The following is a 16,085-nucleotide window of genomic DNA, read 5'->3' on the forward strand; positions in this document are numbered from 1 at the left end:
GGGTTTTTGACTTCTTGAGTCACTAGAGGACGCAATTCTTATCCGATTTGGCTAAAATTTTGCACGACGTTTTTTGTTAAGATTTTCAACAACTGTATTAGAAATGGTTCAAATCGGTCCATAACCAGATATAGCTGTCATATAAACCGATCTGGGGTCTTGACTTCTTGAGCCTCTAGAGGGCGCAATTCTTATTGAATTGGAATAAAACTGTGCACGACGTATTTTGTTATGATATCCAACAACTGTGCCAAGTTTCGTTCAAATCGGTCCATAACCTGATATAGCTGTCATATAAACAGATCTTGGGTCTTGACTTCTTGAGCCTCTAGAGTGAAATTTTGCATGAGATGTTTTGCTTTGGCTTGCAACAATTGTGCTGAGTATGGTTCAAATCGATCCATAACCTGATATAGCTGTCATATAAACCTATCTGGGTCTTGACTTCTTGAGCGTCTAGAGTGCGCAATTCCAATCCGATTTGGCTGAAATTTTGCACGACGTGTTTTGTTATGACTTCCAATAACTGTGTTAAGAAAAGTTCAAATCGGTCCATAACCTGATATAGCCATCATATAAACCGATCTGGGGTCTTGACTTCTTGAGCCACTAGAGGGCGCAATTCTTATCCTGTTTGGCTGTTATTTCGCATGAGGTGTTTTGTTATAACTTCCAACAACTGTGCTAAGAATGGTTCAAATCAGTCCCTAACCTGATATAGCTGCCATATAAAGCGATATGAGATCTTGACTTCTTGAGCCACTAAAGGGCGCAATTATTATCCGATTTAGCTGAAATTTTGCATGAGGTATTTTGTTGTGACTTTCAACAACTGTGCTAAAAATAGTTCAAATCGATAAATAACCTGATATAGCTGCCATATAAACCGATCTGGGGTCTTGACTTCTTGAGCGTCTAGAGGTCGCAATTCCTATCCGATTTGGCTGTAATTTTGCTCGTGGTGTTTTGTTATGGCTTCCAATAACTGTATTAGGAATGGTTCAAATCGGTCCATAACCAGATATAGCTGTCATATAAACCGATCTGGGGTCTTGACTTCTTGAGCCTCTAGAGGACGCAATTATTATCCGATATGACTGAAATTTTGCACGACGTGTTTTTTTATGACTTCCAACAACTGTGCCGAGTATAAATAGTTAAAATCTAACCATAACCTGATATAGCTACCATATAAACCGGTCTGGGGTCGTAACTTCTTGAACCACTAGAGGACGCAATTGTTATCCGATTTAGCTGAAATTTTGCATGAGTTGTTTTATTATGGCTTCCAAAAACTGTGCTGAGTAAGGTTCAAATCGGTCTATAACCTGATATAGCTGCCATATAAACCGATCTGGGGTCTTGACTTCATGAGTTATAGAGGACGCAAGTATTATCCGATTTGGTTGAAATTTTACATCAGGTGTTTTATTATGGCTTTCAAAAACTGTGCTGAGTATGGTTCAAATCGGTCCATAACCTGATATAGCTGTCATATAAAACTATCCGGGTCTTGACTTTTTGAGCGTCTAGAGTGCGCAATTCCTATCCGATTTGGCTGAAATTTTGCACGACGTGTTTTTTTATGACTTCCAACAACTGTATTAAGAATGGTTCAAATCGGTCTATATCCTGTTATAGCTGCCATATAAACCGATCTGGGTTCTTGACTTTTTGATCGTCTAGAGTGCGCAATTCCTATCCGATTTGGCTGAAATTTTGCACGACGTGTTTTGTTATGACTTCCAATAACTGTGTTAAGAATAGTTCAAATCGGTCCATAACCTGATATAGCTGCCATATAAACCGATCTGGGGTCTTGACTTCTTGAGCCACTAGAGGGCGCAATTCTTATCCTGTTTGGCTGTTATTTTGCATGAGGTGTTTTGTTATAAGTATAAATAACCTGATATAGCTGCCATATAAATCTATATGGGATCTTGACTTCTTGAGCTTCTAAAGGGTGTACAATGGCTTCTCTCATCACCTTTAACATACGTGTCGAATATGGTATGAATCGGTTTATAGCCTAATACAGCTCCCCTTTAAACCGATCTCCTTATTTTACTTCTTCAGCACCTAAAGTGCGCAATTCTTACTAGATTTGGCTGAAATTTTAAACAATGACTTCTACCAAGGTCTCCAATATTCAATTTAATTATGGTCCGAAATGAACCGTAGCTTGATATTGCTCCAATAATATAGCAATTATCCTTTGTTTGCCTAGAAAGAGATACCGTGGCAAGAGCTCGACAAATGCGATCCATGGTGGAGGGTATATAAGATTCGGCCCTGCCGAACTTAGCACGCTTTTACTTGTTTTTTAGTACAGTGAGTTGTTTTAGATCACTAAGCGCCCGTACCGAGTAGAATCCAGATCGGACCACATTCGGATCTTGCTTCCAATGTCTTGGACCTATAAAAAGCACATCCTCTATCCGATTATGTCGAAATTTAGTTAGTTGCATAAGACCTCAATGGCATAATTCCGAGCCAAATATGGTCTAGAACAAACCATTATTTGATACCATTATCTGTATATAGTCAGTCTCATCTTTGAAAATGGTTCCAGGGTTCAAAAATGGGAAATTCTTAATAGGATTTAAGCGAATTATGGATAAAATATAGGTATATCCGTGGTGGGTATCCAAAGTTTTTTAGAGTTTTACTTTTTCGATTTCCCTTAAGGTTTTCCTACAATCAAATTTTTTTGGCATATCTTCGATTTAAACGAAAATTATGCATTGTTTGTCCTTTTTAAAAAGTTCTTTCAGAACTGATAAACTTGTTTACATGCACGTGCCCTAAAGTATTTACATTGTTAGCATCTCCCTAAACAATTACACAATAATTTACATAGAAAACACTTTCAAAACACCTTCGGGCACTAATTTAAATAATTGACAGTTTAAGAGTTCGAAAAACTTAAACCGTTTTGAAAGCCAAGCTATCTTTTCCTTGCTTATGATTTGTTTTCCTTGGCTCAAATACCATCCTCCTCCTCCTTTTTTTCCATCTCTCACAGAACATTGAAACAAATATTGAAATAAAAATTTTACCAGGTACTTGCAGTCACAGCAGTTATGAAAGAGAGATTTAATAAGAAATTGATACTTAAGTTTAATAAAAGACCAAAAACTTTTTCTATTATCCCATGAAAAATAAGCAAAAGTTTCCTCGGAAAACCGAGAAACTTTCCTTTTGGAAATCAACATCCAAATCGAAATTATATGTAAATAGACATAATCAAAGTTTTAAATTAATATCAAAAACTTGTCAACAAAATGCAAGAGCGACGAAATCAACATCAACAACAAGGACACTAACACAGACATATACATATAACCGTGAAAACACATACACACACACACACAAATTCAAGCGAAAGGATTTCAATGCTGCAACCAACAGCAGCTTGAAAATATACACAAATACAGATTTAATCTGTGCGCCCAGATACACCATAAGCCAAACAAAGCCCTACTTTAGGTGCTTACAGTGATGAGTGTCCTTTGGCCTCATTAAAACCCAAAGAGTTTATGAATGAACAATTTGCGCCGCCTTGTTCATGAATTTCTTCATTCATTCATGAGCAACTTCAAGTCGACACTTATTCGCCTTGTGCATAGACAAACTATCTGTGAGCTGTGAGGCAACATAAAAATTATGTTTACTGGCCTTAAGGAAATTATGTGATAATTCCTTGTTTGACAAGGCTTTGTACTTTTTTTTTGTTTTTGCTTTTTTTGTGAAAATCGTCATCATGAGTCTCAACTACTCAACTCTGTCGACCCTTTGGTTAGCATTTCCATCTCCTTGAGATTTCACAGAAAGCTTGAAGGCTTCAACAGGATTTAATATTTATGTTTGTGTTGCACACAATAAACTGAACACACACACACACACTCTCGCACTCGGCTCACAAACAAACAAAAAACTATTTTCTGGGAAATCAACATTAAGCAACAATGACAAAGACACTGAGCAACCTTTACTCTACATTTGACCCTTTAAAAGATATATCATTACAGAGAAAGAGTGAAATGGGTCCACAAGAGAGCGGGGAGAGGTGGTGAAAAAGAAGCAATCAAGACAAAAAAGTTGCAGGAAAAAAAAAAGGAATGAAAAACTAAAGATTTTTTTTAGATAAAAACACAACAAATGTCACTGTGGCACCAGTTGTCCTTTTGTCTCAATGATATGGTATGAACGTAAGCCCTTAAGCTTCAAAATAAGCTCTTGATCGGCTTTCAATAGATTTTAAGATTAAAATTTTGCCAAGTTTTAAGGAAGACTTTTTTAGTATAAAGTTTTTTATACCCACCACCATAGCCGTTCCGTTTGCAACACCTCAAAATATTGATCTAGGACCCCCTAAAGTATATTCTTGGTCGTCTCGACATCTTGAGTCGGTCCAGCCAAGTCCGTCCATTTGTCCGTTTGTCCAAATCACGAAAGCGATCGAACGCGTTAAGCAAGCCGCTTGAAATATTGCCTAGATACTTACTATTGATGTAGGTTATTGGGGATTGCAAATGGGCCATATCGGTTTAGATTTGGATATAGCTCCCATATAAACCGATCTTCCGATTTGACTTCTTGAGCCCCTGGAAGTCTCAATTTTCATTCCATTTGGCTAAAATTTTGCACATAGTGTTCTGTTATGACTTCCAACCACTGTGCTAAGTACCGCTCAAAGCGGTCAAGAACCTGATATAACTCCCGTATAAACCGATCTCCCGATTTGACTTCTTCAGCCCTTACAAGACGCAATCTTTGTCCGATTTGGCTGTAGCATGTAGTGTTTTGCCCTGACTTCAAATAACAGTGTCAAGTACGGATCAAATCGCTCAAGAACCTGACATAGTTCCCATATAAACCGATCTCCCTATTTGATTTCTTAAGCCCCTGAAGGCCGTCATTTTTCTCCGATTTGGCTGAAATTCTGCATATAGTGTTCTGTTATGACTTCCGACAACTGCGCCAAGTACGATCCAAATCGGTCTATAACCAGATATGGCTTCCATATTTTAGTAAAATTCATGGTTGTGGGTTCCCAAGATTGGGCCCGGCCGTATTTAGCATACTTTTACTTGTTTTTATACCCACCACCGAAGGATGGGGGTATATTCATTTTGCCATTCCGTTTGTAACATATCGAAATATCCATTTCCGACCCTATATAGTATATAAATTCTTGATCAGCTTAAAAATATAAAACGATCAAGCCATGGTCGTCCGTCTGTCTGTTGACATCACGCTACAGTCTTTAAAAAAAGAGATATTGAGCTGAAACTTTGCAAAGCTTCTTTTTTTTGTCCATAAGCAGGTTAAGTTCGAAGATGGGCAATATCGGACTTTATCTTGATATAGCCCCCATATAAACCGATCCGTCGATTTGGGGAATAAGGCCAATAAAAGCCACATTTATTATCCGATTTTGCTGAAATTTTCGATCCTCCGATTTAGGGTCTTAGGCCCATAAATGCCACATTTATTATCCGATTTTGCGGAAATTTGAGACAGTGAGTTGTGTTAGGCCCTATGACATTTTTCTTCAATTTGGCCCAGATCGGTTCAGATTTGGTTATAGCCGCCATATAGACTGATCCTCCGATTTAGGGTCTTAGGCCCATAAAAGGCACATTTATTATCCGATTTTGCTGAAATTTAAAAAAGTGAGTTGTGTTAGCCCCTTCGACATCCATCGTAAATTTGGCCTAGATCGGTCCAGATTTGGTTATAGCCGCCATATAGACTGATCCTCCGATTTAGGGTCTTAGGCCCATAAAAGGCACATTTATTATCCGATTTTACTGAAATTTAGGACAGTGAGTTGTGTTAACCCCTTCGACATCTTTCGTCAATTTGGCACAGATCTGTTCAGATTTGGATATAGCTGCCATATAGATCGATCCTTCGTTTTAGTGTCTTAGGCCCGTAAAAGGCGCATTTATTGTCCGATTTTGCCAAAATTCGGGACAGTGAGTTGCGGATCGTTTCAGATTTGGATATAGCTGCCATATAGACCGATCTCTCGATTTAAGGTTTTGGGCCCGTAAAAGGCGTTTTTATAGTCTGATGTCGCTGAAATTTATGACAGCGAGCTTAGTTAAGACCCTCGACTTACTTCTGCAATATGGCACAGTTCGGTTCAGATTTGGATATAGCTGACATATAGACCGATCTTTCGTTTTAGGGTCTTAGACCCATAAAAGTCACATTTACTATCCGATTTTGCTGAAATTTGAGACAGTGAGTTGTATTAGGCCCTTTGACATCCTTCTTCAATTTTTGCCCAGATCGGTTCAAATTTGCATATAGCTGTCATATAGACCGATCTCTCGATTTAAGGTTTTGGGCCCATAAAAGGCGCATTTATTGGCCAATGTTTGCCGAAATTTGTGGCATTTAGTTAAGTTAAGCCCCTCGACATATTTCTGCAATTTGGTCTAGATCGAACAAGATTTGCATATAGCTGCCATTTAGACCGAGCTCTCGATTTAAGATTTTGGGCCCATAAATGGCCCATTATTGTCCGATGTCGCCAAAATTTGGGACAGTGAGTTGTGTTAGCCCCTTCGATATTCCTCTTGAAATTGGCTCAGATCGGTCCAGATTTGGATACAATAGCTGCCATATGGACCTATTTCTCGATTTAAAGGCGCATTTATTGTCAGAGTTCTCCGAAATTTGGAATAGTGAGTTGTGTTGGGCTCTTCGACATTTTTCTGCAACTTAGCCCAAATCGATCCAGATTTGGATATAGCTGCCATATAGACCGATATCTCGATTTAAAGTCTTGGCCCCCTAAAAGGCGCTTTTATAATACGATTTCACTGAAGTTTGAAACAGTGACATAGGTTAGACTTTTCGACGTCCGTTTTGTATATGGTTCAGATCGGTTTATTTTTAGGTATAGCTACTAAAATGGCCAATATTTTGTTATACACAATTGAACAATGACTTGCACTTATTAGTATTTGGTCCAAATCGGAATATATTTCGAAAGATCTGTTGTGCGGCATATGTGCGGCATTTTTCATCGGATTTTGACGAAAGGTGGTTTACGTATATACCTGAGCATTCAAAATTCAGCCTGGCCAAACTTAACGTATTTTACCTTAAATGATAGTGATAAAGATCCTTAATTTTCCCTCTTATAATCAAATACGCTGTGATACGCCAGTAAAAGAAAGTATAAAGTATAAGTCATCCGGATATGTAGATAGCAAAGGCTTCATCGCCTCAACTCCTCATTAAAAACTGATTCATGCCATTATTGCTAATGAACGCCTTAATAGAGCATGAATTTCTCTTAAAACAACGAAATAACGTATAAAGCACTTTTGCATATAGTCGATGATATTTTGTCAAAATCGCCCACTGTGTTTGGTTTACTTTGTCTAAATGTCGCTTTAGTTGTTTTTGTTATTCTTTTTACTAGGATACAAATGTTGGCATTTGCCATTGCTGTTGCCACTCATGTTTGTTGTTGCCAATGCTCTTGCATCATTTGCTGACGATTGTGTGTTGTTGGCTAGAACACATATGCTGTTGCAAGGATTCATGTTGCCATATCGTATACAACAATTGCCAGAAGGCATTTTTCTTTAGTTGTGTATGTGTACACCGTTACAGTTGTAGATGAACTTTCTTTCATTTGTGGATAGGTTGTTGGTGTTTAAGTTTACTATACAAACACAAGGGAGGGACTAAAAAGGTAGTTTTAAAGAAAGGCCTTAAGAAAACTGGAGAAAAATGCGTAGCTTCTAAATTAAAGCCTTAATCAGATAGGAAATGTTACAGTTGCTGAGAAATCTAAAGATGATGCTATGGGAGAGCTGCAATTGAGCATCATAACTGGGGGCTCAAGAAATGGGCATATGAACAAAATACGAATCTGTGCCAAACTTTAGCTCACTATCTGAATTTTTGAAGACTTTAGCGTGAAACCACAGACGGACAGACACACGGACATCGTTTAATCGTCTTTGTAGGGAAATAAATGGATATTTCGATTAGTTGCAAACGGAATGACTAAATGAATATATCCCCTATCCTGTGGTAGTGGGTATACAGTGAGTTTGTTGCTTGATCCTTTTTAGTTTCTGCCTATAAAGAGAAACCTTGCAAGGAATTTGACAAATGCGATAAATGGCGGTTGCTGCACAAGAATCGGCCCTACAGCACTAAGCTCGCTTTCACTTGCCTTGACTTTAATAACAACTCCGTTATCCAAAAGTATGTATTTTTTAAAAATGTTTGTTTTGTCGTAACGGATTTTGAGATTGGAAACCTTTCTACTCCGCTCCGGGGTCAAAAAATTCCGCTCCCGCTCCTCTCACGGTCCGTTCCGAATTCCTTGATGATCGGTATCCTAATTATGACGAAGTCTGTATAGGGACTGTATATAAAACGCTTTTAATAATGCAGCCGTTGCCATTGTCTAGCATACGAAGCCATCAATACAACTTAAAACAGATGCACAGAATCATGTGCATCACGGAAGTCGGGTAATCGTTGCAGAAAAAAAGTCTGTTATTAAACAAAAACACATGCATTGGGAAAAATACAGCTTATAGACAGAGTTGTCGAGCGTGGTTAATGTGGTAATTGTATCATAGAGGCGTTTTTGCAATTAATACGATTCAAACACAACAAGCCAACACACTACCCTTGAAGTCATCACACCTAATATGGTTGAAAAGTATTTTAACCAAGAGGAAACGCGTCCCATAGCGGTGGGTGTGTGTTGCAATCTCTGGCCTTCCTTTTCCATTTGCAAAGAAAATCTCCGATCATTGAGCTCGTCTCGCAAGAGAAACAAACAAAAATTGTAAAATTTAATGATATTCGCCCTAACAGCCAAAAAACTTGAAAATGGAAATTTTTAATGTTAAATTTTAGTAAGCATGGTCAGGGCCCTAAGTAGGGCCTCACAAGACCTCCAAACCATTTTAGGAATGGTTTCAAGTCAAAGACTTTATAGAAAAAAAAACCCTACATTGCATGTGAAATGGTCGAAGTAAAGTTTACAAATCTAGAATTTGAAAGGAAATTAACAAATATAGACATATGAGACATACTATGGAAATTGGGTGAAAATTAAGGGCACCGAAAATTAAGAAAATATTTTATTAAGAAAACGATCTTAAAAATTTAACACGAATTTTTTTCAATTGCCGCAGATTATGTTCGTAAAATTTCGTCGAAAACGAGTCATAGTTTAATTTAACCCAATATATATTCTTGATTGTCGTGACATTTTATGTCGATCTAGCCATGTCCGTCCGTCCGTCTGTCTGACGAAAGCACGCTAACTTTTGAAGGAGCAAAGCTAGGTGCATGAAATTTTGCACAAATACTTCTTATTAGATTAGGTCGATCGAGATTGCAAATGGGCAAAATCGGTCCATGTTTTGATATAGGTGCCATTTAAACCGATCTTGGGTATTGACTTCTGGAGCCACAAGAGGGCATAATTCTTATCCGATTTGAATGAAATTTTGCACGAAGTATTTTGTTATGATATCCAACAATTGTGCCTAATATGACTCAAATCGGTCCTTAACCTGATATAGCTGTTATATAAACTGGTGACTTGACTTCTTGAGCCCTTAGAGGGCGCAATTCTTTTCCGATTTGGCTGAAATTTTGCACGACGTGTTTTGTTATGACTTCCAACGACTGCTACAAATATGGTTCAAATCTATCCGTAAACTGATATGCTGCCATATAAACCGATCTTGGATCTTGACTTGAGCCTCTAGAGTACGCAATTATTATCCGATATGGTCTGAACCGGTCTATAGCCTGATACAGCTCCCATAAAAACCGATCTGCCTTTTTTATTTTTTGAGTCCCAAAAGGACGCAATTCTTATTCATTTCAACTCATCCCATCCCATCCCATCCCATCTCATCTCATCTCATCTCATCCATCTCTTCTCATCCCATCCCATCTCATAGCTTCGCATCTCATCTCATATCTTCTATTCTTTAAACAGAAGAAATATTTAATTTTATTCTTTATTTTATTACATTTTATTTTATTTTATTTTATTTTATTTTATTTTATTTTATTTTATTTTATTTTATTTTATTTTATTTTATTTTATTTTATTTTATTTTATTTTATTTTATTTTATTTTATTTTATTTTATTTTATTTTATTTTATTTTATTTTATTTTATTTTATTTTATTTTATTACATTTTATTTCATTTTATTTTATTTTTTTTTTTTATTTTTTTTTATTTTATTTTATTTTATTTTATTTTATTTTATTTTATTTTATTTTATTTTATTTTATTTTATTTTGTTTTATTTTATTTTATTTTATTTTATTTTATTTTATTTTATTTTATTTTATTTTATTTTATTTTATTTTATTTTATTTTATTTTATTTTATTTTATTTTATTTTATTTTATTTTATTTTATTTTATTTTATTTTATTTTATTTTATTTTATGTTATTTTATTTTATTTTATTTTATTTTATTTTATTTTATTTTATTTTACTTCATTTTATTTTATTTTATTTTATTTTATTTTATTTTATTTTATTTTATTTTATTTTATTTTATTTTATTTTATTTTATTTTATTTTATTTTATTTTATTTTATTTTATTTTATTTTATTTTATTTTATTTTATTTTACTTTATTTTATTTTATATTATTTTATTTTATTTTATTTTATTTTATTTTATTTTATTTTATTTTATTTTATTTTATTTTATTTTATTTTATTTTATTTTATTTTATTTTATTTTATTTTATTTTATTTTATTTTATTTTATTTTATTTTATTTTATTTTATTTTATTTTATTTTATTTTATTTTACTTCATTTTATTTAATAGAATTTTATTAATTTTTCCTATTCTTAGTAGATTTTCTTTCTTGCAACTGCTCTTATAATATTGCACTAAACATTTCCTTTAATGGTATGGACATATTCATGATGCCGCCCTTCTACACTTGCAACTGCAATTTTCTAAACAAAAGAAAGAAGTTATCATGTGTGGCAGAAGGTGATCGACCATTTAAGCGTCTCCCATTGTTGTTTGCCTTTTGCTCCTTTCACACATATACTACACAACCTTCTGTACTTTAATTTAAGCATCCTCAAGTTTTATAATAAATGCACAGTGTAAGGATGTGCTTTGAAACGTATACAACGATAAGTTTTTTTTTGCTATGAACTATGCAAGACTGTTGTTTAGAAGGATTGGCGTTGCTTTAAATGAGAGTCTCTCATTGAGCCAAAGGAACCAGACAGCCTATGGGCAAGGTGTTGTGAAGCATGTTTTTTTATAAAAGATTTCAAAATTTTTGTTTGTTTCTCTTTCGAGACGAGCTCAACCGATCTTGGATCTTGACTTCTTGAGCCACTAGAGAACGCAATTCCTATCCGATTTGGCTGAAATTTTGCGCGAGATTTTCCATTTTTCAAGTTTTTGCCTGTTAGGGCGAGATCATTAAATTTGACAATTTTTGTTTGTTTCTCTTTCGAGACGAGCTCAATGATCGGAGATGCAAATGGAAAAATTGGCTTTCAGTTTCCATTGGCATCTCCGATGCCAATCACCCAAATCACATCATAATTGCTTTCGCTTGGGCCATGAAGTCAGGTCAAGGATAAGGTTTATATATGAGCCCACCTTTGCCTATCTACCGATCTTTGTACGAAATTGGACTGGCCGGCTTACAGTGTGCTTTCGTCAAAAGGGCGGCCTAAGGAGGTGTACACGGACATTTTTACATTGTTTCAGAATTGTAATCTCTCAATGAGATTTGAATGTGAATGTTTCACAATTTTAACGCCATATAAAATTATTTTTTAAAACTTTTAACTAAGCCTTGTGCTGTTCTTTTCAATTATTCATGCAGGCTAAACTTGAGTGTAGTCTAGCTAAAGGTTGATATTTGAGATTCATAAAATATAAACACAAAAAAAAAAAAAGATTTTCATCCTGGGCTTCATATAAACTTTCAAGGGCTTATGTGTAAAGTTAGTTTTATATGAATAAACAGCCGCTGGGCTGTGTGACAAAACAAAAATATCTCATACACACATATTTTTGCCATTTTTACTCTTTTTTTTTTTTTTTGTTTAGCATTTATGAAACGAAGTATTTCTGGGTTATCGCACTGCCGCGAACCATAACCTTTTCGAAACGTAAATCCACTCACACACACTCACAGAGAACATGCAATGTTTTCCCATACAGGTAAACGCTACATAAATACAAAATGCCCATACAATTTCCGAGCATTGTTTGGGTCCCATTTGTCTGTGTATCTATCTGTGTATTTGTTTAACTTCCACAATTCATGATTGCAATGGCAGAAATTTGGTCAATTGTCTTTGGTTTTTGCTTGAGGTGTACACTTTGTATTTTGTTTTGGTTTTCTATTTTAGCATATACAGACAATTTGCGACGTAACCATATGCACTTAAGCTTTCCAGTAAATGCGAAAAAAAAATATTTTTTTATTTATTTGTCTGGCCCGAGGCTCAGCATTTGATTCTATTGAAAGCAACTATTCAAGGTTTGTTATCATAAATTTTCATTTGTCCAAACACAGACTGAGTGCCATAACAACAATGACAATGAATATCCGTCTTGGTATAAAACAACTATGGATTCCTGCTATAACTAAAATGGTATACAAAACACTGAGGCATTTCTCAATGTCAGCTGTGGAATAATGAAATTGAATAACTTGGTTCCTTAAATTAAACGTGGTGGTGGGTATCCAAAGTTCGGCCCAGCCGGATATATATATAAACCACCTTTCGTCAAAATCCTGTGAAAAATGTATACCGATGTGGCTTTTATGGGCCTAAGACCCTAATTCAGAGGATCGGTGTATTTGGCAGCTATATCCAGATCTGAACCGATCTGATTCAAATTGACAAAGGATATCGGAGGGCCTAACACAGCTCACTGTTCCAAATATCAGCAAAATCGGATAATAAATGTGGCTTTTATGGGCCTAAGACCGTAAATCGGAGGATCTGTCTATATGGCAGCTATATCCAAATCTGAACCGATCTGAGCCAAATTAACGAAGGATGTAGAAGGGGCTAACACAACCCAGTAACCCAAATTTCAGCAAAATTGGATAATAAATATGGCCTAATTTTATGGCCTATATGACCTATTTTTATTGGCCTAAGACCCTATATGGGTCTATATGGGGGCTATATTAAGATTTAGTCCGATATAGCCCATCTACGAACTTAACCTGATGATGGACCAAAAAAGAATCTGTGCAATGTTGCAGCTCAATATCTCAATCTTTAAAGACTGTAGCGTGATTTCAACAGACGGACGGACAGACAAGGCTAGATCGTCTTAGATTAAGCCTTAGGCAACAAATCCGCTGTTTATGTGATTAGGAACTTAAATAGGGAAAATCGACCTTTATGGCAGCTAATTCTAAATATAGTTTGATCTGGACCATATGCTGGTCGGATGACATAAGGGTTAATAGATGTCACTGTGTCAAATTCCAGCGAAATATGAAAATAAATATAGCTTTTATAGGCTTTAGACCCTTAATCGGCAATCCGTCTATATGGCAGCTAAATCTGAATATAGTCCGATCAGTACCATATTTGAGTCCGATGTCGGTAGGCTTAAAACAACTTACTATTTCAATTTTTAGCGAGATTGTATTATAACACGGTCTCGCTAAAAATTGAAATTTATGGGCTCAAGACCCTTAATCGGCTGATCCTACTATATGGAAGCTTTATCTGAATATAGTCCAATCAGAACCAAACTTAAGTCGGACATCTAGAGGCTTTAATCAACTTACTATTTAATTTTTTAGCGAAATCGGATAATATTTACGGCTTTTATGGGCTTAAGATACCAAACCATCAGATCGGTCTATATGACAGCTATATATAAATATGATTCGATCTGAACCATATGAGCTGGATGTCACTTAGCTCACTCACTGTTTCCAATTTCATCGAAATCCGATAATAAATGCGTCAGTTACGGACTTAAGACGCTATACCGGCATATCGGTTATATGCCAGCTGGTTTGTGTTTCAAATTTCAGCAAAATTGGGCAAAAAATTCAGTTTTTAAGGGCTTAAGACCCTAGTTCGCCAGATCGGTCTATATAGCATCTATATTCAAATATAGTCCGATTTGGCCCATTCAAGAACCTGCGTATAGAAAAACAAGTAAGAGCGTGCTAAGTTCGGCCGGCCGAATCTTATATACCCTTCACCATGGATCGCATCTGTCGAGTTCTTTGCGCAGTATCTCTTTCTGGGCGAATAAAGAATAATCAATATGGACGGTGGAGGAGGAGTAGCTATATGAAGTTATAGTCCGATACGGAGTTCAAAAAGCAAAATCGGGAGATCGGTTTATATGAGAGCTGTGCCAAGCTATAGATCGATTCAGACCATATTGAACACGTATGTTGAAGGCCATGGGAGAAGCCGTTGTACAAATTTTCAGGCAAATCGGATAATTATTGCGACCTCTAAAGGCTCAAGAAGTCAAGATCCCAAATCGGTTTATATTGCAGCTATATTAGGTTATGAACCGATTTGAACCATACTCAGCACAGTTGTTGGACGTCATAATAAAACACTTCATTCAAAATTTCAGCCAAATCGAATAAGAATTGCGCACTCTAGCGGCTCAAGAAGTCAAGACCCAAGATCGGTTTATATGGCAGCTATATCATGTTATACACCGATTAAGACCATACTTAGCACAGTTGTTGAAAGTGATAATAAAACACCGTGTGCAAAATTTCAGTCAAATTGGATGAGAATTGCGCCCTCTAGAAGCTCAAGAAGTCAAGACCCAAGATCGGTTTATATGGCAGCTACATCAAAACATAGACCAATTAGAACCATACTTAGCAAAGTTGTTGGAAGCGATATCAAAACATTATGCGCAAAATTTCAGTCAAATCGAACGAGAATTGCGTCCTCTAGAGGCTCAAGAAGTCAAGACCCAAGATCGGTTTATCTGACAGCTATAACAGGTTATAGACCGATTTCAACCATACTCAGCACAGTTGTCGGAAGTCATAATAAAACACCTCATGCCAAATTTCAGGCATATCGAATGAGAATTGCGGCCTCTAGAGGCTCAAGAAATCAAGACCCAAGATTGGTTTATATGGCAGCTATACCAGGTTATGGACCGATTTTTAACATACTTAGCGCAGTTATTAGAAGTGATATCAAAACACTTCATGCAAAATTTCAGCCAAATCGAATAAGAATTGCGCACTCTAGCGGCTCAAGAAGTCAAGACCCCAGATAGGTTTATATGACAGCTATATCATGTTATGAACCGATTTCAACCATACTCAGCACAGTTGTTGGAAGTCATTATAAAACACCTCATGCAAAATTTCAGGCATATAGAATGAGAATTGCGCCCTCTAGCGGCTCAAGAAGTCAAGACCCAAGATCGGTTTATATGGCAGCTATATCAAAACATGGACCGATTTGGCCCATTAACAATCCCAACTGACCTACACCAATAAGAAATATTTGTGGACAATTTCAAGCAGCTAGCTTTACTCCTTCCATAGTTAGCGTGCTTTCGACAGACAGACGAACGGACGGACGGACGGACAGACGGACGGACGGACGGACGGACAGAGGGACGGACATGGCTAGTTCGACTTAAAATGTCATGACGATCAAGAATATATGTACCTTGTGGGGTCTTGAAAGCATATTTCGAAGTGTTATAAACAGAATTACGAAATTAGTATACCCCCATCCTATGGTGGAGGGTATAAAAATACATTTTTTGTAATTTCCTAAAACCAAATTCTTAGTTATATTAAATTTACTTCCAGATATTTACACATTGCCATTCAGCCAACTTCGTATCGTTAATAAATGTAGAAAGTTCAATTAATCAAAACTCACCTATAATTACATGAACATAGACACTTGAGGACTTGGCTATCGTGGGCACACATGTATAATTTCCGGTGTCACTTGGCATGGCACGGCGTATTTTCAATCTGCAATTGAAAAGCACACACACACACATATATATAAATATGTCAATCCC

General features: G+C 36.0%; 1 protein-coding gene across 2 annotated transcripts in view; it reads right to left on the reverse strand.

Moving 5' to 3' along the window:
- LOC106081170 (uncharacterized) overlaps positions 1-16,085 on the reverse strand; it is a 522,321-nt gene that overhangs the window by 4,805 nt on the left and 501,431 nt on the right. For both annotated transcript variants that reach the window (XM_059368620.1, XM_059368619.1), the window contains one exon: positions 15,938-16,035. In XM_059368620.1, coding sequence (XP_059224603.1) covers positions 15,938-16,035 — 98 coding nt within the window. The remainder of the gene's footprint in view (positions 1-15,937; positions 16,036-16,085) is intronic.

Source organism: Stomoxys calcitrans, chromosome 5 (genome assembly GCF_963082655.1).
Source record: "Stomoxys calcitrans chromosome 5, idStoCalc2.1, whole genome shotgun sequence".
In the NCBI taxonomy this organism is placed as follows: Eukaryota; Metazoa; Arthropoda; class Insecta; order Diptera; family Muscidae; genus Stomoxys; species Stomoxys calcitrans.